This window comes from Diceros bicornis, chromosome 17 (assembly GCF_020826845.1).
Source record: "Diceros bicornis minor isolate mBicDic1 chromosome 17, mDicBic1.mat.cur, whole genome shotgun sequence".
Lineage (NCBI taxonomy): Eukaryota > Metazoa > Chordata > Mammalia > Perissodactyla > Rhinocerotidae > Diceros > Diceros bicornis.
In genome coordinates, this window is record NC_080756.1 from 60,405,544 (window position 1) to 60,426,478 (window position 20,935).

The 20,935-nt window shown below is 37.7% G+C and overlaps 1 protein-coding gene across 4 annotated transcripts in view; it reads left to right on the forward strand.

Moving 5' to 3' along the window:
- ADIPOR2 (adiponectin receptor 2) overlaps window positions 1-20,935 on the forward strand; it is a 429,864-nt gene that overhangs the window by 94,293 nt on the left and 314,636 nt on the right. For all 4 annotated transcript variants that reach the window (XR_009222598.1, XM_058559140.1, XM_058559139.1 and 1 more), the window contains 4 exons: window positions 14,920-15,039; window positions 18,137-18,308; window positions 20,020-20,206; window positions 20,671-20,858. Coding sequence is in view for 3 of the 4 variants with exons in the window: in XM_058559140.1 (XP_058415123.1) it covers window positions 14,920-15,039; window positions 18,137-18,308; window positions 20,020-20,206; window positions 20,671-20,858 (667 nt within the window). In the remaining variant the exon portion in view is untranslated. The remainder of the gene's footprint in view (window positions 1-14,919; window positions 15,040-18,136; window positions 18,309-20,019; window positions 20,207-20,670; window positions 20,859-20,935) is intronic.

Genomic DNA, 20,935 nt, shown 5'->3' on the forward strand with positions numbered 1-20,935 from the left:
TGTGATTGGTCTATTCAGATTCTCCATTTCTTCTTGGTTCAGTTTTGGGAGGTTGTGTGAGTCTAAGAATTTATCCATTTCTTCTAGATTGTCCAATTTGTTGGCATATAATTTCTAATAGTATCTCTTATAATCCTCTGTATTTCCGTGGTATCCCTTTTAATTTCTCCTCTTTCATTTCTAATTTTATTTACTTGAGCCTTTTCTCTTTTTTTCTTAGTAAGCCTGGCTAAGGGTTTGTCGATTTTGTTTATCTTCTCAAAGAACCAACTCTTTGTTTCATTAATCCTTTCTACTGTTTTTTTGGTCTCAATTTCATTTATTTCTGCTGTGATTCTTATTATTTCTTTCCTTCTGCTGACTTTGGGCTTTGTTTGTTCTTCTTTTTCTAGTTCTGTTAGGTGTAATTTAAGGTTGCTTATTTGGGCTTTTTCTTGTTTGTTAAGGTGTGCTTGTATCGCTATGAGTTTCCTTCTCAGGACCACTTTTGCTGCATCCCATATGGTTTGGTATGCCATATTTTCATTTTCCTTTGTTTCCAGATAGTTTTTGATTTCTCCTTTAATTTCATCAATGATCCATTGGTTGTTCAGTAGCATGTTGTTTAATCTCCACATTTTTGTCATGTTCCCAGTTTTTTTTCCTGGTTCATTTCCAGTTTCATAGCATTATGGTCTGAAAAGATGCTTGTTATGATTTCAATCTTCTTAAATTTATTGAGGCTTGCTTTGTTTCCCAACATATGGTCTCTCCTTGAGAATGTTCCATGCGCGCTTGAGAAGAATGTGTAGTCAGCTGTTTTTGGATGGAGTGCTCTGTATATGTCTACTAGGTCCATCTCGTCCAGTTTTTCATTTAAGTCTACTATGTCTTTATTGACTTTTTGTCTGGATGATCTATCCATTGATGTAAGTGGGGTATTAAGATCCCCTACTATTATTGTGTTGTTGTTAATGTCTACTTTTAGGTTTGTTAATAGTTGCTTTATGTACATTGGTGCTCCTATGTTGGGTGCATATATATTTAAAAGTGATGTGTCTTCTTGGTGGAGTGTCCCTTTTATCATTATATATTTCCCTTCTTTGTCTTTCTTCACCTGTTTTATCTTGAAGTCTACTTTGTCTGATATGAGTATGGCAACACCTGCTTTCTTTTGTTTGCCATTAGCTTGGAGTATTGTCTTCCTTCCTTTCACTCTGAGCCTTTGCTTGTCTTTAGAGCTGAGAGGTGTTTCCTGAAGGCAGCATATTGTTGGGTCTTGCTTTTTAATCCATCCTGCCACTCTGTATCTTTTGATTGGAGAGTTCAATCCATTTACATTTAGGGTAATTATTGATATATGAGGGCTTAATGTTGCTGTTTTGTCACTTATTTTCTGGTTCTTTTGTGTTTCCTTTGTTTCTTGTCCCCTTTGTTTCGGACTGCCAATTCAGTTTGGTTGTTCTGTCTTATGACTCTTCTAGTTTTCTCTTTGTTTCTCATATGTGGTTTTGTTTTGATTATTTGTTTAGTGGTTACCTTGAGGTTTGTGTAAAAAATCTTGTATATGAGATAGTCCGTTATCTGATGACCTCCTATTTCTTTATACTAAGTCAATTCAATCACTTTCCTCTTCCCCTTCTAAGTCGTTCTTGTTATACCTTATTCTATCTTGTGTTGTGGCTGTGTGTTTACAGTGATGAGGTTAAATTTATTTTTGGTGAACTCCTTCCTTTGATCTTTGATTTTTGTATTTAAGTGGTTGCTAACCTATTCCGGTGAAGATCTACTATTTTTCTGAGTTTATCTACCTATTTTTCTCCTTGCTCCAAGCTTTGTATTCCCTTTCTCTTCTTTTTTTCAGGCCTGAGGGCCTTCTTGAGTATTTCTTGTAGTGGGGGTCTCGTGGCCATGAACTCCCTTAGCTTTTGTTTATCTGGGAGAGTTACTATTTCTCCATCATATTTGAAGGATATTTTTGCTGGATAGAGTATTCTTGGCTGAAAGTTTTTGTCTTTCAGTATTTTGAATATATCATTCCAGTCTCTCCTAGCCTGTAAAGTTTCTCTTGAGAAATCCGCTGAGAGCCTGATGGGAGTTCCTGTGTACGTTATTTTTGTTTTTGTCTAGCTGCCCTTAATATTGTTTCTTTGTCATTGACTCTGGCTAGCCTTACCGCTAGGTGTCGTGGTGTGGGCCTTTGCCTGTTGACATGTTTAGGTGACCTGTTGGCTTTGCTTACTGGTATTTCCTGCTCCTTCTCCAGATTTGTGAAATTGTCAGCTATTATTTCCTTGAATAGGCTCTCTGTTCCTCTTTCCCTCTCTTCTCCCTCAGGAATACCTATAATTCTCATGTTACATTTCCTAATAGAGTCAGATATTTCTCAGAGACTTTCTTCATTTCTTTTTAGTCTTAGTTCTCTCTCCTCCTCTTTTTTTTTTTTTTTTTTTTCTGTGAGGGAGGTCAGCCCTGAGCTAACATCCATGCTAATCCTCCTCTTTTTTTGCTGAGGAAGACCGGCTCTGAGCTAACATCTATTGCCAATCCTCCTCCTTTTTTCCCCCAAAGCCCCAGTAGATAGTTGTATGTCATAGTTGGATATCATTCTAGTTGCTGTACGTGGGACGCAGCCTGAGCATGGCCAGAGAAGCAGTGCGTCGGTGCACGCCGGGGATCTGAACCTGGCCGCCAGTAGCAGAGCATGCACACTTAACCGCTAAGGCACGGGGCTGGCCCATCTCTCTCCTCTTCTATCTGGAGCATATCTGTATTCCTATCCTCTAAAATGCTAATTCTTTCCTCCATATTGTCAGCTCTGTTGTTGAAAGATTCCAGATTCTCCTTTATCTTCTCCATTGTGTTCTTCATCTCCATCAGCACTGATTGGTTTTTCTTTATGATTTCAGTCTCTTTTGTGAAGAAACTCCTAATCTCGTTGAATTGTTTGTCTGTGTTGTCTCGTATTTCGTTGAGTGTTTTTATGATAGCTATTTTGAAATCTCTGTCATTTAGGTTATGGATTTCTGTGTCTTCAGGGTTGGTTTCTGGGTGCTTGTCATTTTCCTTCTGGTCTGGTGATTTCATGTATCTTTGCATTGTGGTTCCTGTGTTGGCTTTGTTTTTCCTCATCCTGGAAATCTCTGGTTGTAATTTCCACCCGCTGCCACTGTGTGGGGGTAAAGGGCTGTGTAATCTGAGCCCCCTGCGCTCTGCTCCGGCTGTTCGCTGCGATCCGCCGGTGGCTTGGTCTGGTCTGGTCGGCTGAGCTGCAGGGTCCGGTTTGTGGGGGGCCCTGTGTTTTGCCCGCTGGGTCCCTGGCGTGGGGGGCTTCTTGTTCGCGCCTCGTTATCTGCTCTCTGGGGTGCTCAGGTGTTGATGGTACCCTGTAGCAATTCTGAGTCCTCTGTGTGGGAGTTGCCCACTGGCTGAGAGAGCCTGAAGAGCTACGGTTTCCCCGCAGAGGGCCGCCCCTCCCCCCTCTCTGGGAGCCGCGCAGACCGGGATGGCTGATCTGATGGGGAGGGAGAGGAGTTCTCCTTACCTCTCTCCACTTCCTCCGGGGGCCCAGCACATTCCACTCGCAGATGTGCGGCAGTGTGGATCTTTCCAATCCCGCTTTTCACCGTCTCAGATTCCGTTGTTGGTCTGTAACTGTTCCTTTTGTTGTATCTTATTGGGGGAAGAGTTTACGGGAAATCTCACTCCACCATGACGCTGACGTCACTTCCATCAAGTTTTGATAGAGATAACTAGTCTGTACAGGCTAAGAGTATATATATTTCTAGGCAGGCCAAAACGAATGTTCATATAGATTAGATATTGTACTTACTCTCTTAGACTATAACAGAGGCACATTCATCAATGCTTTACTCTTGGAGCTATCATTTTTTGTAGACACCTTAATTTCCGCTAACCCCTGTGTTTGTATTTGTTAGGTATATCAGCTTGCTAATGTCCTTACAGCACATTTCAGATTTCTAAATTTAAGGCTGGGATTCAGCCTGTCAACTTTCCAAAAAGACTAGCAAAATAACCTGTTGATCAAACTAAGCTAAATTTATTACTTACTGCAGTAAGAGTGAACATTGCCCTAAAGAATCATAGTAGTGTTTTAGAAAAGAGAAGTCATAGGTGGATATTTATAGGGTTTTGGGGTCTGGGTTCTAGTGCTTTAAGGCAGGTCTTTCAACACAGAAGTCACATTGGCATTGGGCAGAGTTTGTGATATGATAGTTTTAGGATTGGTGGGGCAAGTCTTGATGATTAAATATTTGTTTGATAAACTAGCAGGTTTGCCTAGTTGAGCAACTTATTGTACTAAGGGGCTGGTTGAACAGTCTGTTGTTTTTGAGACGTTCCTAAAGCTAATAATAAAGTTATTTACTGGTTTCTATGCTTACCTTCCTGGGCAAGAATTTCCTGGAACAAATGATAAAGTCATGTTGATATAGGGTCCTTAGATCTTAGACCTCATAATTAAGCTATGTGAATGCAGAAGGTCTCAGTTCTCAATAACATCTATAAAGGCAGACAAATTAATTAATTAAGTTTTAACTTTTTAAGATAGGTGTTATTTATCCCATTTAACAATTAAGGAAAATCAGTTTCAGAGGTTGAATAGCTTAGTTAAGTTCTCCTAAGTCAGCAACTGAGAAGTTTAGTTGAGGTCTCAACCTCTGGGTCACCTTTCCTATGTGCTTTAAAAAGACTGTGTGTTAAAAGAGAGGCTTATTGTTGTGAATAATTCTTTTTTTTTTATTGAGGTCATAATAGTTTATAACATGGTGAAATTTCGTGGTGTACATTATTATTTGTCAGTCATCATAGAAATGCGCCCCTTCACCCCTTGTGCCCACCCACCAACCCTCTTCCCCCTGGTAACCACCAAACTGTGCTCTCTGTCCGTGTGTTAGTTTATCTTCCACATATGAGTGAAATCATATGGTGTTTGTCTTTCTCTGTCTTATTTTGCTTAACATAATACCCTCAAAGTCCATCCATGTTGTTGCGAATGGGATGATTTTGTGTTTTTTTATGGCTGAGTAGTATTCCATTGTATATATATACCACATGATCTTTATCCAATCATCAGTTGATGGGCACTTGGGTTGCTTCCACTCCTTGGCTATTGTGAATAATGCTGCAGTGAACATAGGGGTGCATAAGTCTCTTTGAATTGTTGATTTCAAGTTTTTTGGATAAATACCCAGTAGTGGGATAGCTGGGTCGTATGGTATTTCTAATTTTTGAGAAATCTCCATACTGTTTTCCATAGTGGCTGCACCAGTTTGCATTCCCACCAGCAGTGTATGAGGCTTCCTGTAAAGACAGAGGAATTTTAATCAAAGATTTACTGTCTCCAGCCGTGGGTATTTTACCATTTCCTTAACATTTGTGTTCTCATTGTGGATGGTATTATGATTGTGGATCTTGGTGGCACTCTGTCTATTGACTTCAACTAGTATTTACATATATAATTTATGTCTTGCTATACTCCCCTAAATGCGTCCTAAGTTTCAGCTGCACTGAACTAGTCTCTTTTCCTCAAAGTGATACTTCTGCTTTTCCCTCTTGACTATTCTCTTTTATTTCATCTTTCCAAAATTGTATTCCTCGCACAACCTTTCCTGAGCTCCACATTTCCTATCTTTAAATTAGCTATACCTTATTTCTTTTATAGTCATTTATGTGGCTAATTCAGCCTATTATTAGATTGTAAGCCCATGGAAGACAGAGACTATATCTTACTCATCTTTTAAAAAAGCCTTTTCATAAATATTCGTTAAACCGAATTACTCTGTTGAACTGAGTTGGGCTAAAACAGATACACGCCCAATAGATTCACGAATTATTTTTATATTAGACTGATTTTAAAGGCCTTTCATCTTTATCACTGTCGTTCTCTGTCTTTACGAAGGAAAAATATACTCTAAGAATTGTCATTTTTGTTTGTACTTTGGACAGATCATCAGAGTCAGATATCATTGTGTTTTGAAATATAACTAACTTTAACATCATCTTCTCACAGATGGACTTCACTGAATGTAGGAGGAGAAAAATATTTAAAAGTGACTGTGGGGGCCGGCCCCGTGGCGTAGTGGTTAAGTGTGTGTGCTCCGCTGCTAGCGGCCCGGGTTCAGATCCCAAGCGCGCACCAATGCACCGCTTGTCAGGCCATTGTGTGGCGGTGTTCCATATAAAAAGTAGAGGAAGACGGGCACGGATGTTAGCCCAGGGCCAGTCTTCCTCATCAAAAAGAGGAGAGTTGGCGTGGATGGTAGCTCAGAGCTGATCCTCCTCACACAAAAAAAAAAAGTGACTGTGTACTTACTTCAGAGCATTGACCTCTCTCTAAGCTTAAATATAGTGATTTATTCTTTGAAAGCCTTAGAGAATTAAATTTTATGCCTTTATTTTAGGCAGCTTTTGTTTTAATTGTTTAATCTTTCACAATGTTCTGTTTCTCGTCATAATTTGTTTTGATGAGGGTTAGAGGTATGACAGCAGAAGCAGAACATAGCATGTGTTTAACACTTGTATGTGACCATCTTAATATAATGCAATTTAGTGTTGAAAGAGAGATCTTTGGGTACTATGGTTTAGTGGTTGCTAGACGAGAAATTGAAAGTAATTTCCACTCACGACAAGGTGGTTCTTTAGAGTTAATATTGGAAGACAGAGACTATTTTATGTAATAGTGCCCAGCATAGGCTTTCCAAACCATCATTATGTGGCATAGCTATCAACTTGCCCATGTACCCTAGAGAAAGCATTTTTTTATCCTGGGTTCTAGGCAGTGTTTGACTCTACCACTTTATTCCTACTTGTTATTCTATGTCTAACCCAGGGAACTGTATTTACCACCACCCACTCCGTGTAGATCTCTAATTAGCAGCTCCATGATGCTTGAACACAATAAATAGCTAATTATGGTCTAGTATTTTAGACATTTGTTTTTTTTGGACTTATTTCTGAGTATTCTGTTATAGGAGGGTGAGAATTGGGGATGATCCTTGATAAATCAGCAGACATATTAATACTTTGCACTTCTGAAGGAAACGTTCTTTTATAAAAATATAGAAATTTTGCTGAAATGTTGAGATGGATGGAAGTATTTGCCTTTACTGGAATATGTATTTCTGACCACTGACCGCATTCTGCCTCATAACCACCGGAGATGGAATTACTACTGTTGATGGTATTTATTAACAAAAAACTGACCAAAAAAACTGGATGTTGTTACATATCTTAGAAATGTAATAATCTACAGTGAAATTCTTGCCTTACGTCTAGGCTTGCACTCTGTTGAATTGAGATTAGTTTTTTAGAAGAACCATTTTGGGTAGAAAGGGCAGTTGTAAAAGATGAGAAGAGAAAATAAATACAGGCAACCCTAAAGCTTTGCAAGGTTCCAGTATACATGAGTTTCGGTTACCATGGGTTAGTTAAATAATACCAGTCCCTCAGCAGTATGGTTCAAATTTCAGTTACCATGATATATTTACTGTGAACAATTGCATAAAGTACAAACTTTTCTGCTAACTCTTCAGTCCACAGATGACTGTGCAAATAAATAGATGTGTATCATGGTCAGGGACCAATCATGTCACTTCTCTGAAAATCTGTCAGAAACTGATTGGTTATTATACATCTGTTATTCATTTAATGTACAAGAGTGCAGTGTATAGTTGTGTTGCTTCCCAGTGATAAACCTATGTGACTTGTTATAAAAATGAGTAATCAAAAGAGAGAATTGGTTAACAAAAATTGAAGTGAAGCAAAGAAATGAAAATGATAATGCTGAAAGTGCAAGTCACATCAAACACAAATGGAGTTATAGATGAAATAGCTGACTGGGAGTGTTGAGACTGCCACCAAAGAAGAGATTCTGAATGTGCAGCCAGAGGAGCTTAGTGAAGGTGAACTTGTCAACGTAAATGAGTAAAGTGTTTGTGACAAAAAGGATGAAGATGTCCAGAGAAGTGATGCAGGTAAAAAAGTCAAATTAAAGGGACTCTTAAAGATATTTCACAACGTTGAAAGTGCAAAGAATAAAATGTTGAAAGCCGACCCAAACCCATAGCAATTGTATGACAATTTGCTAAGGCATAGAAAAGATGCTTAGTTTGTGCTGTAAGTTATACAACATGAAGGCAAGCACTGTTCGAATTACTCTTGTACTTTTTTTTTTCTTTTCTTTTTTTGTGAGGAGATCAGCCCTGTGCTAACATCTGCCAATCCTCCTCTTTTTTTTTGTTTGCTGAGGAAGACTGGCCCTGGGCTAACATCTGTGCCCATCTTCCTCCACTTTATATGGGACGCTGCCACAGCATGGCTTGTCAAGCAGTGGGTCGGTGCGCGCCTGGGATCCGAACCGGCGAACCCCGGGCTGCCGCAGCGGAGCGCATGCACTTAACCCGCTTGTGCCACCGGGCCAGCCCCTCTATTTTTTTTTTCAAATAAACACTTAATTCTCAGTGTTTTCTGTTTTAAAATATAGCATATTAGAAAAGTACTAGTTGTACTATATTTTAAAATTTCCCTATACATTTAAAACGGACAGGGTTTGTAATGTTTCGACAACATTTTTTTAAGGTCATGGAATAGTCATTTTCCCCATTGGTTATTAAGATTGCTTTACATGATTTTGGCTTGCACAGTCATTTTTACTATCTTGCACCACCATGCAAAACAAGGTCTGCCTGTATGTGTTGTGGCCTTTTGGCCGAATGTGTATTACCACAGAATCAGGCAGTTGCATCACTAGAAAACAATGCGAAGAGAAGGAAGAGAGCACGAACTTGGGAAGTGTATGGACCTGAGTGAAACTTCTGACTCTGGCATTTTCTAGTTCTGTGACCTTGAAGAAATCATTTAACCTCAGATTCCTCATCTGTAAAATGGTAGCTGTTCAAGGAATACTTTTTAAATTTTTTGAATGAATGCCTACTATTTTGCCTTGGCACTACTAGTAACCACTTTATAGTAAGTAGCTCACATTATTAGCATCTTTCACAGTGAAGTATCTGATAAAATATATTTGTTTCTGATGTGAACACATAGTACTGGACTGTGGCACATGGGGTATATATAATCCCTCTCCCTCGTCGTTTCTTTAGATTAGAGTTTCTCAACCACTGTTGACGTTTTGGCCAGATAGTTCTTTGTTGTGGGGAACTGTCCTTTGCATTGTAAGATGTTTAACAGCATCTTGACCCCTACCTACTAGATGCCAGTAGCATTCTCCCAACTTGTGACAAGTAAAAATGACTCCGGATATTGCCAGATATCAGGGGGTTGAGGGGGAGGCGGTGGCAAAATTACCCCTAGTTGAGAACAACTGCTTTAGACTTCTTAAGTATTTGCTTAATTTGTTTCTCTCCTTTCCTGTTTCTCTTCTTTGTTGTGGCCTTCTCTCTGTTGCCAAAGTAATAGTTTCTAAATTCGAATTTAATAATGCTTAGCTTGCCCTGATCTCATATCATTTAAATTAAATGCTCAGCTTTGCCTTCAAGATAAAGCCTAAAGCTCCTGAGTACCAAAAGCCGTTAAGGAGCTGGTTCCTGCCTAACTGCACCTTCATTCCTCCCTCCTCCTGTTTTTTTTTAAGCATTTTATTGAGGGATGATTTACACAAATAACATTTTATTGAGGAATAATTTAAACACAGTAAAATACCCAAATCTTAAATATTACAGCACGATGACACTACATATGTTTGACCACCACAGAGGTCAAGATGCAGATTATTTCTATCACTTCAGAAACCTCTCTCATGCCCTTTTCCAGTCAGTAACCCCTCCCCACCTCACACCTATTCCCAGAGGTAACCATTATTCTGGCTTCTACCACAATAGATTTATTTTGCTTGCTGAACTTAATATAAATGGAATCATGTAATACACATTCTCTTATGATTGTCTTCTTTCACTCGGCATGTTTTTGCTACTCGTCCACATAGTTTTGTATTTCAGTAGTTCTTTTCTATTACTGAGTAGTGTTCCATTATACAGATATATCACACTTGTTTATCCATTTTCTTATTGATAGACAATTGGGTTGTTTCTGGTTTTTGACTATTATGAATAATACTGCTATGGATCTCTCTACCTTCTTTTTTAATTATTTTTTTTATTGTGGTAAAATATTTAACATAAATTTGCCATTCTGACCGTGTTTTTTTTTTTTTTTTTTTTTTTGAGGAAGATTCCCGCTGAGCTAATATCTGTTGCCAATCTTCTTCTTTCTTTTTTTTTTTTTCTGGTGTGTGTGTTTGTGTAAGCCACCACCACAGAATGGCCGCTAAAAGACAAGTAATGTAGGTACGCGCCTGGGAACCAAACCCATGCCTCTGACCGTGGAGCGTGCCAAACTTAACCACTAGGCCACTGGGGCTGGCCATTTTCTAACAGGTTTTGTTGTTGTTGTTGTTGTTGTTTTAATAGTTTATAACATTGTGAAATTTTGGGTTGTACATTTTTGTTTGTCCATCACCATATATATGTCTCCCTTCACCCCTTGTGCCCACCCCCTACCCCCATTGCCCCTGGTAACCACAATACAGTTTTCTCTGTCCATGTGTTGGTTTATATTCCACATATGAGTGAGATCATACAGTGTTTGTCTTTCTCTTTCTGGCTTATTTCACTTAACATAATACCCTCCAGGCCCATCCATGTTGTTGCAAATGGGACGATTTTGTCTTTTTTTATGGCTGAGTAGTATTCCATTGTATATATACCACATTTTCTTAATCCAGTCGTCAGTCGAGGGACACTTAGGTTGCTTCCACTTCTTGGCTATGGTGAATAATGCTGCAATGAACATAGGGGTGCATAAGCCTCTTTGGATTGTTGATTTCAGGTTCATTGGATAGATTCCCAGTAGTGGGATGGCTGGATCATAGGGTATTTCTATTTTTAATTCTTTGAGGAATCTCCATACCGTCTAACCATTTTTAAGTGTACAGTTAAGTGGCACTAATTGCAGTCACAATGTTGTGCAACCATTACCACTATTTCCAAAATTTTTTATCATCCCAAACAGAAACTATACCTATTACGGAGTAACTCTCCATTCCTTCCTCCTTCCGGCCCAGCTGTTGGTAACTTCTAATCTACTTTCTGTCTCTATGAATTTGCCTATTTTAGATATTTCATATACATGGAATTGTACAATGTTTGCCCTTTTGTATGTGGCACATTTCACTTAGCATAATGTTCTCTAGGTTCATCCATGTGGTAGCATGTGTCAGAACTTCATTCCTTTTTATGACTAATATTCTATTATATGTATATTATGCCACATTTAGTTTATCTATTCGTCTGTTGATGGACATTTGGATTGTTTCTGTACTTACCTTTTTTAGCCTCACATCACATGTACTTTTTGCTGCAGCCATGCTAAACTACATATTCTTTGTGTCATGCTTTTTATTTCCTCTGTGTTTTTGATTCGTGCTGTTACCTTTACCTGTCATGCCTTTCCCTTGTCATGTCTGTTGAACTCTTACACATTTTTCAGGTCTTGGTTCAAATATTACCTTTCTAGAAAACTTTCCAGCGGTGCCACAGTTTACTGTTTTCTCTTTTCTATTTGCATCAGACCTTTCTCATACTGTTCCTTAGCTCATTGCTGTAGTTATTTACATAGGTGCATGTCTTCTCCACTAGGTTGTGATACCTACTACTTTAATGTTCTCAGTACCTAGCCCATCATTATGATAATCAAGACCATCATTTATTTATTGCCTTCTGAGTCCTAGGCCCTATGATAGTTTCTTTTCATTCATTATCTTTGATCCTTAAAACAGATCTGCAGTGTAGGTACAATATTGTTAAAATCATTTTACAGGTAAGGAAGCTGATGCTTAGAGAGATCATATGTAATCTCGTCAAAGATTACAGAATTTATCAGTAGTCAAGGTTTGTCTGGCTTCATACTCACTCTTAATCCATTATGGTAAGCCACCTAAAACTGTTTGACTAAATGAATAAACAGTGTTTTTGGCCCCTGGTTGGTGATCAACCCAGACCATACATCCTACATTCTGAGTGTACTTCTCTTTTCTTTCAGTAAACCTGTATTAGCACTACTGAAGACACAAAACTGTTCCTTCCCGAACAGCAATGTCATTGTTCCTCTTCCCTTCTTATGATTGGAAAGTTGAGCCATTCCTCTCTCTTTCCTGTAGACATGTATGGTACTGAGTGCCTACTGAGACAGACACCCTATCCTCATTTTTCCTTATCTGAGTCTATAATTTAAGGTCATGTGTGTGAAATGCCCTTTTTTTTGGCCAGTGAGGCTGACTTACCTTTTCCTGTCAACAGTCCTCTATGGATCCTAATGTACTTTTAGTCTGATATTCAAAATTAACTGATTGTACTTTAAGTAATCCTTTTGATATTTCAACTTAATCAGGTTTTACTTACGATAGTGCTGGAAACATTTAACTGTGGTTCTGTTTTATGTACTTATTTGTAGTTTTGTTGGAAACTGCTGACATTTATTTATATGAGAATCAGGATTGAATCCTATTTCTGTTTCTCTTTGTGAAGAATCAGATACATGTTGAACATGCCTAAATATTTGAGCTATTTTATATGTAAATTTATATTTTATACTTTAAAATCAGTGTGCTAATAGTTTCATGTTAGTCTATTTTCAGTTTTCATAAAATGGATTTTTAGTGGAATTTTATTATTTTTATTTTATGTTTAATTAGCAACAGTCTTTTTAAATGTTTTGTTGAAAATCTTTTAAAGCATTAATTAATTTAGCCACTATGTAAGTACATTAAATATTGCACAGAGCTGTTTTGAGAGCCATGGGGGAGAAGAGAAATATAGACACTAAAATTTACTTTAGGGGCAGCCCGGTGGTGTAGTGGTTCAGTTCAGTGTGCTCTGCTTCAGTGGCCTGGGTTTGTGGGTTCAGATCCTGGGTGTGGACCTACACTACTTGTCAGCCATGCTGTGATGGCTACTCACATACAAAAGAGAGGAAGAGTGGCACAGATGTTAGCTCAGGGCTAATCTCCCTCAGGCAAAAAAAGAGGAAGATTGGCAACAGATGTTAGCTCAGGGCGAATCTTCCTCAGTAAAAAAAAAAAAAAAAATTAAAAAAATTTGGGAAATGACACTAAAAATAAAATTCTATCAGGCGTTAAATAAAACAGTATAAGTCAATAAAACAGGAGCTGTAATCAGATATTATATTAGTTATCAAATAAGGGATATAGGCTTTAAGTGCTAAAGAAGTTCAGAAGAGGAGGCAGTTGCTATGGGTGTTAGGTAGGGCATACATTCTCTGGTGAAAATTGCTTCTTGATTTGGGGAGAGTGAAAAACTCTTAAATATTATAATGGTTTGTAGGCCCCTAAAGGGCCACAGTACCTCAACAAATATATAGTGTATCTGTGTTAATTAAAATTTCATGGGGATGGGGGAAAGCAGTCTGAAAATGCTCCTGGGGAGGCATGGAGGGGAAGGTGGCAACCATGAGAGAAAGTTTGAGAAACATTAGGCGAGGATAGTTAAGGAAGAGTTTTACACAGGAAATTTGATAGGCTGGGCATTGAAGGATGGATAGGGAATTTTAGGTTGATAAAGAAGGGAGGGTGTTTTATTGGTAAGAATAGTAGAGAGGCAGATTCGAGCTAGTTTTCTTGGAGAACATAATTTTTTAAAAATTGAAATTGGGTGTGTAATATGTCTCACATGCTGCTTAGAGCCTCTAGTTATCTTGAAAAGTGAAGAATAGGAAAATAAAATCTTAGGATTTCTTTTTAAACATGTTCAAATTCAAGTGTGGTAGATTACTTATGGCCTCTGCATGTTCATCCTTCCCAGTTAGTTTTCTAGGAGGTTAGAGGATCAGTTCCTTTCTTCATGCGGTCATGTTAGCAGTACTGTTTATCCAGCAGACTCTTAGGTGGAAATGGAATTACAGTTCTCTTATGTTGTCATTTTTCAATGAGTTACAGAATCACAGAATTTTAGAGAATGGAGAAGATTGTAGAGATGTTTAAACTCCTCCATTTAGATAGAAATGAAAAGATTGAGGCTCAGAAAGGTTGAGAGAGCTTTATAAAGTTCTGTTGATATTAGTGGTAGAACCAGGCATTACGTAGGTCTTCTGACTTATAGTCCATTGCCCTTCTCACAATGTCATTCTGTCTAAACTAGTATGAAGCTTGATCTGGAAACAGAAATCTTAATTTTAGTGATTTATTCCTTAAGGTCTAACTAGATTGTCATTTATTCCTCCACTTCCCTAGACAAGTTGATCATTTCCTCAAGAATGTGGAGAGACAATGGGTATTGGATTTTTACTTTTCTACTTTATTGGTTTTAACCTTGGGCAACTTAATTTAACCCCTTTGCCTAGTGTTTTTTTTATATGTTAAATGGGGATAAGAATACTTATCTAATAAGGTGGTTGTCAGAATTAAGTTAGACGGCCTGTGTAAAGCCCTTTCCTTTGTGCTTGACATCTTAAGAATTTAGTAAATGTTTTTTTCTCGTTTCTTTCTCTTCCCCTAGAGCACTTACCACATTGTATTATGATTATTTTATATGTACCAGATGGGAATCTTGGAGATTTTCCCCCTAGTAATTTCTCAACTTTATATATATAATATTATGTGGTCTATGAATATAATCCTTAAAACAAAAAACAAACCGTTCAAGCTACCCCAGGAATTTGCTACTAAACAAACATAGGAATGTTGTAGTTCATTTGTCTGTCAGGGGAGAATTCAGTAACTGTTGTTCATTTTTAATGCTCATAATTCTATAATAAACTGACTTGACTTGTCTGAGGCCTTGTTTTGACCTTAAGAGAATTTCATTATAATAGTTCCAGGAAAGTGTATTGATTGTTTCATTTGGCTCCTGATCTCTGCCCATGACTATTTCTGTGATTGCCTTACAGAGCTCTGAGGAACATGAGTGCAGTGATGAAGCTTCTCAGGAAGATGAGGGGTTTATGGGCATGTCCCCCCTCTTACAAGCCCATCATGCTATGGAAAGAATGGAAGAGTTTGTTTATAAGGTAAGGTGGCACTTTCTTGTCATTTCTGTGCTAGGTATTTAACCGTTCCCAAACAGAAACCTTTAAGGAGAGTGGTAGTACCTTAGCCTTTGGTTTGCTTTGGGGATAATCTGTGGTAAAATGGAGACAGAAGCAGTCTCATGACTTTAACCGTGTTCAAAACACATTTGTTTGCCTGCAGCAGCCATGATAAAATTTTGATAAAACTAGAATATCCAGCTGGGAAACAAGTCTTTCCTGACATAGGTTAACAGAGTAGATGTCTTGTTGATAGTTCAGATGAGACAGGATGAAACAAAATTGGGGGTGGTTGATGCCTGGTGATACTAAAATGCCATCTCCAAGTCCCTTGAATCTATTCTGCTGTTTGACTGTGATGGCAAGCGTGCTACTCTTTCTAAGGATTCTATGTGTAATCAAACTACTCTGTAGATAGAAATTTCCTGGTTTTCATGCACATCTAGTGTTTTTAGTTTAGCAGGTATATTTTCTGTCTCTAAGGGTTTTTCTTCCAATTCATTATCTGATTTATTAGGAACAATTGTGGGGATTTTTTTTTTTTTTCCTTAGAATGGTAACTGTAATTGGGGTTGCTTGCTTAGAGAAAATAGTCAGGGACACTGGTAAATTTATAGCCACTTGATTAATCTGATCAATAGAGGCCCCGGCAGGTGTGGTCTAAAGTCAACATAAGTCAGTCTGTCTATGTGTGTATGTGTATATAAATTCATTTATTGAACATTTCTGGAGACTAAATTTAGAGAGAAATTTTTGTGACTCTTAGCTTTTTCATGGGTTTTATGAAACCTAGACTTTTTATACATGTGGTCTTAGATCCTGAAAACTAAATTTAGATCTTCCTACATTCACAGTGACACTAAAAATAATTGGAGCCAGTTGACTTAGAATACTATACTTTGAACCAGAGGATGAGAAGAGAACATTATAATCTGAATATAGACATCTCTTTCAAGATAAAAGGATGGGTGGAGGAGGGATATAAACATTTGTGGGTCTACTTAGAGCCCAGGAAGTTTTAATCGGTGTTTGAAAATTGGTGAAGAAAAAGCCAAGCAAAGCAGTAGATCCATTCTAATGATTGCTGTCTTGGGAGAATTAGCACAAAGGGATACAAAAGATATATTTTGTTTTTCAAAAACCAAGTTTGATGTTAGATCTCTCCAAGTTGAATATTTATTGTCTGGGCCATTAGGGATTTTTAATATTTACAGATCAATGGGGTACTGTAACTAATTTTGCTGCCTTTTTGTTCTCCCTTAATGAACAAAGAGTAAAGAATAAAGCAGATAAAACTTTCAGTTTAATGGCTAATGGCAGAATAAATAGGGCATTTGTTTGCTAAAACTATGATTTACTGAAGAAAAATGAGTGGGCACAAAAACTGTTACTGTTCCCTTATCATCCCCTAACAGTTTATCTGTGAGAGCAGAATGAAGAAGCTTCCTGTTACAAGGTGTTCTCTAGGGTTGCTCCACCCTGGTATGGCAGTGCAACTGATCATAATTGAAAACTGGCCATATCTAGTGATGTGAGGATTCTTTTTCTTTGATTGGAAGCGAGTAAACAGAGACCATTTAAAATGAAGTGTCCTGTGGCCTTGCTGGTGTATTTTCCCTTTTGGAAAACCTTTTATTACAGGAATAGGGGAAATAAAATCATTTAGTCTTTAGAGTCTCCAAGTTTGATCTTGGTCTCTTTTTTTTCCCCAGCCTTTAATTGTTGCTATTTTACCAGCATAGCCAGGCCCATGTGGGAATAGGAGGTGTACTGTGGGTAGTTTTTAAAAAAGTTATGTTTTTTGCATTATATGGTCTAATACAAACCTAGTGGATCATTGCTAAGATGTTTGATTTAGGCAGTGTCTTTGTCAAGCTTATAAATAAATATGTCTTTGGTTAAGCTGTGATCTTCTTATTTTTTTCCCAGAGGGTAAAAGAGGATACCTGTTTGGGTTGGTATTTGGCTTGACTCCAGGTTGAGAATGAGGATGCAGTGTCTGTTGAATATGACACTAAGTGCAGTATAATTATGAAAGTACAGCTCTTTGACTCAGTTTTTAGCACAGTAGAATGTTTATTTAGAAACAATGGGGAAAAATCACTGACATTATATGCATATATAACTAGTAAGAAACTCAACATATTCTTTGTGATTATAAAAAGGGAGCGTTTAACTATTTCGGCTGTGTGTGGTAACACAATAGCACTTTTCATATGGTCACAGCAGAGCTGTTGGTACATTGTGAACTGCCTTGAGGATGTAAGGATTGATTTCTATCTTTAATATCTTTCCAGCATGAGGAGGGTGAATTAGTCACTAACTCTCAGACAGGTAATAGCCTCTGGGGATGGTCAGGGTTACATACCACCTTTGGGAGCGGGTGCTAGGGTTTGCTAACTCGTTTATGAGGTGCTTTGGATCATTTTATCTGATCCTCATAACTTCCTTATGAAATAATCAAAGCACTGTTATCCTCATTTTATAAGTGAGAAAACCGAGGCTTGGCAGTTTTGTGATTAATTAAAGCTCATTCAACTAGTTAATGGTAGAGATCCAAGATTTTCTGACTCCTGTGCCCTTTCTTTTCTACTTCATCATGTTTGCTGTGGTAGGAAGAGAAGGGAGAGGGAGAGATTTTAGCAAAAGGCACAAAAGTGTGATTCTGTATGCTTTTTCCACCAGTAGGAATATTAAGTATAAAAATGGTCATATTTAATATCAGTTAACAGGGATTTTCAGAGATAAAGTCTGTTGTGAAGGATGAAGGAGGGGAATCTGTATAGGTGGGACTTTGGACCCCTCATCCTACCATTAGCCAGACTAAAACAGAGCTTGAAACCACTCTTTTAGGTCATGTTCTGTAAGTTCATTTACTCTTTCCTTTTCCTAAGAAAAGTCCCCATTTAAAAAATATTTTTCATCAATCTGTTTTTTAAAAACTCAGAATATAGGACATTATACCTTTTGAATGTACTTGTCTTTCTATAAGTAAGTTATTTTTCTCTTTGTAAGACAATGTGGTAAGAGATAGTTGTTTGAGACCAGTGTTGCTAAATTGACGATATTCTTCTTCCAGGTGTGGGAAGGTCGATGGCGAGTAATCCCTCATGATGTACTACCAGACTGGCTCAAGGATAACGACTTCCTTTTACATGGACACCGGCCTCCTATGCCTTCTTTCCGGGCCTGTTTTAAGAGCATTTTCAGAATACACACAGAGACAGGCAACATCTGGACACATCTCTTAGGTATGTCATATCGATGGTGTGATGAATTGGTGATTGACTTTACCCTCTTTTTCATGTTATTTGAGGGTAAGGACAGAATTAAAAAATGTATTTGGGATTTGCTATTTTGTTCTCTGGATTTCTAATGATGTAATTTCTCACTGGTTTACTCTGTGGTTATCCTAGTTTGCACTATGATTTTATTACAACTAAGTCATATTTTTCTCTACTAGATTTTCAAACAGTGTCCTTGAACTAGGCCAAAGAAAAGGTGCTATATAAAATGTGGTATAATTTTAATGGATACTGAGAGGAAGGCAGTTATTAAATAGAAGTAAGCTGATTTTTCAAAGTCATTACTTAGAATAGTCACAATTTAATTTCAGTTTGGCTTGAAGTAGAATGTGATCTATAATGTATTTTTCCATCATGATTGTATATTAAAGAAAGAATACACTTGGGGAAAGAATAGTCTTTTCAACAAATGGTATGGGGGAAAACTGAATAACTACACATAAAAAAAAAAGAAGTTGACCCCTACCTCACACTATATATAAAAATTGACTCAAAATGGATCAAAGACAAAATGTAAGAACTAAAACTATAAAACCATTAGGAGAAAACATAGATGTAAATCTTTGTGACCTTGGATTACGTGACAGTTTCTTAGAATTGACACCTAAAGCACAAGCAACCAAAGAAAAAGGAGATAAATTGGACTTCGTCAAAATGAAAAAACTTTTTATATGTTAAAGGACATTATCAAGAAAGTGAAAAGATAACCCACAGAATGGGAGAAAATATTTGCAAATCATATATCTGATAAGGGTCTAGTAAAGAACTCTTACAGATAAACAGTAAAAAGACAAACCCAATTTAAAAAATGGGCAGAGCATCTGAATAGACATTTCTCCAAAGAAGATCTATAAATGGCCAATAAACACATGAAAAGATGCTCACAATCATTAGTCATTTTGGGAAATGCAAATCAGATACTTTGAGAAATGCAATGAGATACCACTTCGCACACACTGGAATGTCTATAGTCAGGAAAATGGAAAATAACAAGTCTTGGCAAGGATGTGGAAAAATTAGAACTCTCACACATTGCTGATAGGAATGTAAAATGGTGCAGCCCCTATGAAAAACAGTTTGGCAGTTCCTCAAAAAGTTAAACAGATTTACCAGCAATTCTGCTCCTTACATATATATAGTCAAGAGAATTGAAATCATGTTCACACAAAAACGTGTATATGAATGTTTTTAGCAACATTATTCATAGTAGCTAAAAGGTGTAAACAACTCAAATATCTATTAGTTGATGAATGTATAAATAAAATGTGGTATATTCATACAATGAAATATTATTTGGCCATAAAAAGGGATGAAGTACTGATATGTGCTACAACATGGGTGAGCCTTGAAAACATTATGCTAAGTGGAAGAAGCCAGACACAAAAGGCCATGTATTGTCTCCTTTCTTTTTGGATTATGTTCTTGGATAAATAAGTTATTCTGTGTACTCAGTGTATGAAGCTGAGGAGTATATGATACCAGCAATGTGTGAAGTAGACCAAATTTTGGATCAGCTTCAGTTATTTGGAAAAATTTTCTCATGGAACTTTTAATTCAGATATCATTGTGTTTATGAAGGATTGAAAACATAATCAACATGTAACACTGTTTCTTCAAAAGGACAATCTCTTCTTTCTCCCCTGTGCTCATTTCCTAGGTTGTGTATTCTTCCTGTGCCTGGGGATCTTCTATATGTTTCGCCCAAACATCTCTTTTGTGGCCCCTCTGCAAGAGAAGGTGGTCTTTGGATTATTCTTCTTGGGGGCTATTCTCTGCCTTTCTTTTTCATGGCTCTTCCACACAGTTTACTGCCACTCAGAAGGGGTCTCTCGAATCTTCTCTAAGTAAGTATCTTTAACGTCCATATTTTGTTGTTGTTGTTGTTTGGTTTTTTTTTGGTGAGGAAGATTGGCCCTGAGCTAACATCTATGCCAGTCTTCCTCTGTTTTGTACATGGGACGCTGCCACAGCATGGTTTGATGAGCGGTGTGTAGGTCCGTGCCCGGGATCCGAACCTGCAAACTGCAGGCCGCCGAAGCAGAGCAGGCGAACTTAACCACTATGTGACCAGGCTGGTCCTAAAGTCCATATTTTGATCAGTGATTTAGAGTCAGTGGATTAGGGAAAAACAGCCAGCAGAGTTGACAGAATTCTTGATACCATCTGATGGGAACTTTTTTGAAAATTAAAGCAAGCATCCCAGTTTGCCTCTTAGCTATTATTGCTAGCTCATGTCATGGGGGATTAATTAGAACCTATAGTAGGCAATAATAATTAACATTAAATGGGTTTTTTTCCCCTATCTTAGACTGGATTACTCTGGTATTGCTCTTCTGATTATGGGAAGTTTTGTTCCTTGGCTTTATTACTCTTTCTACTGTAATCCACAACCTTGCTTCATCTACTTGATTGTCATCTGTGTGCTGGGCATCGCAGCCATTATAGTTTCCCAGTGGGACATGTTTGCCACCCCTCAGTATCGAGGAGTAAGAGCAGGTAAGAGCACATGGAGGTTTTACACCAGACATTGATTTATTTACTGGTCATTTATTAAAGGTCTACCATTTGCCAAG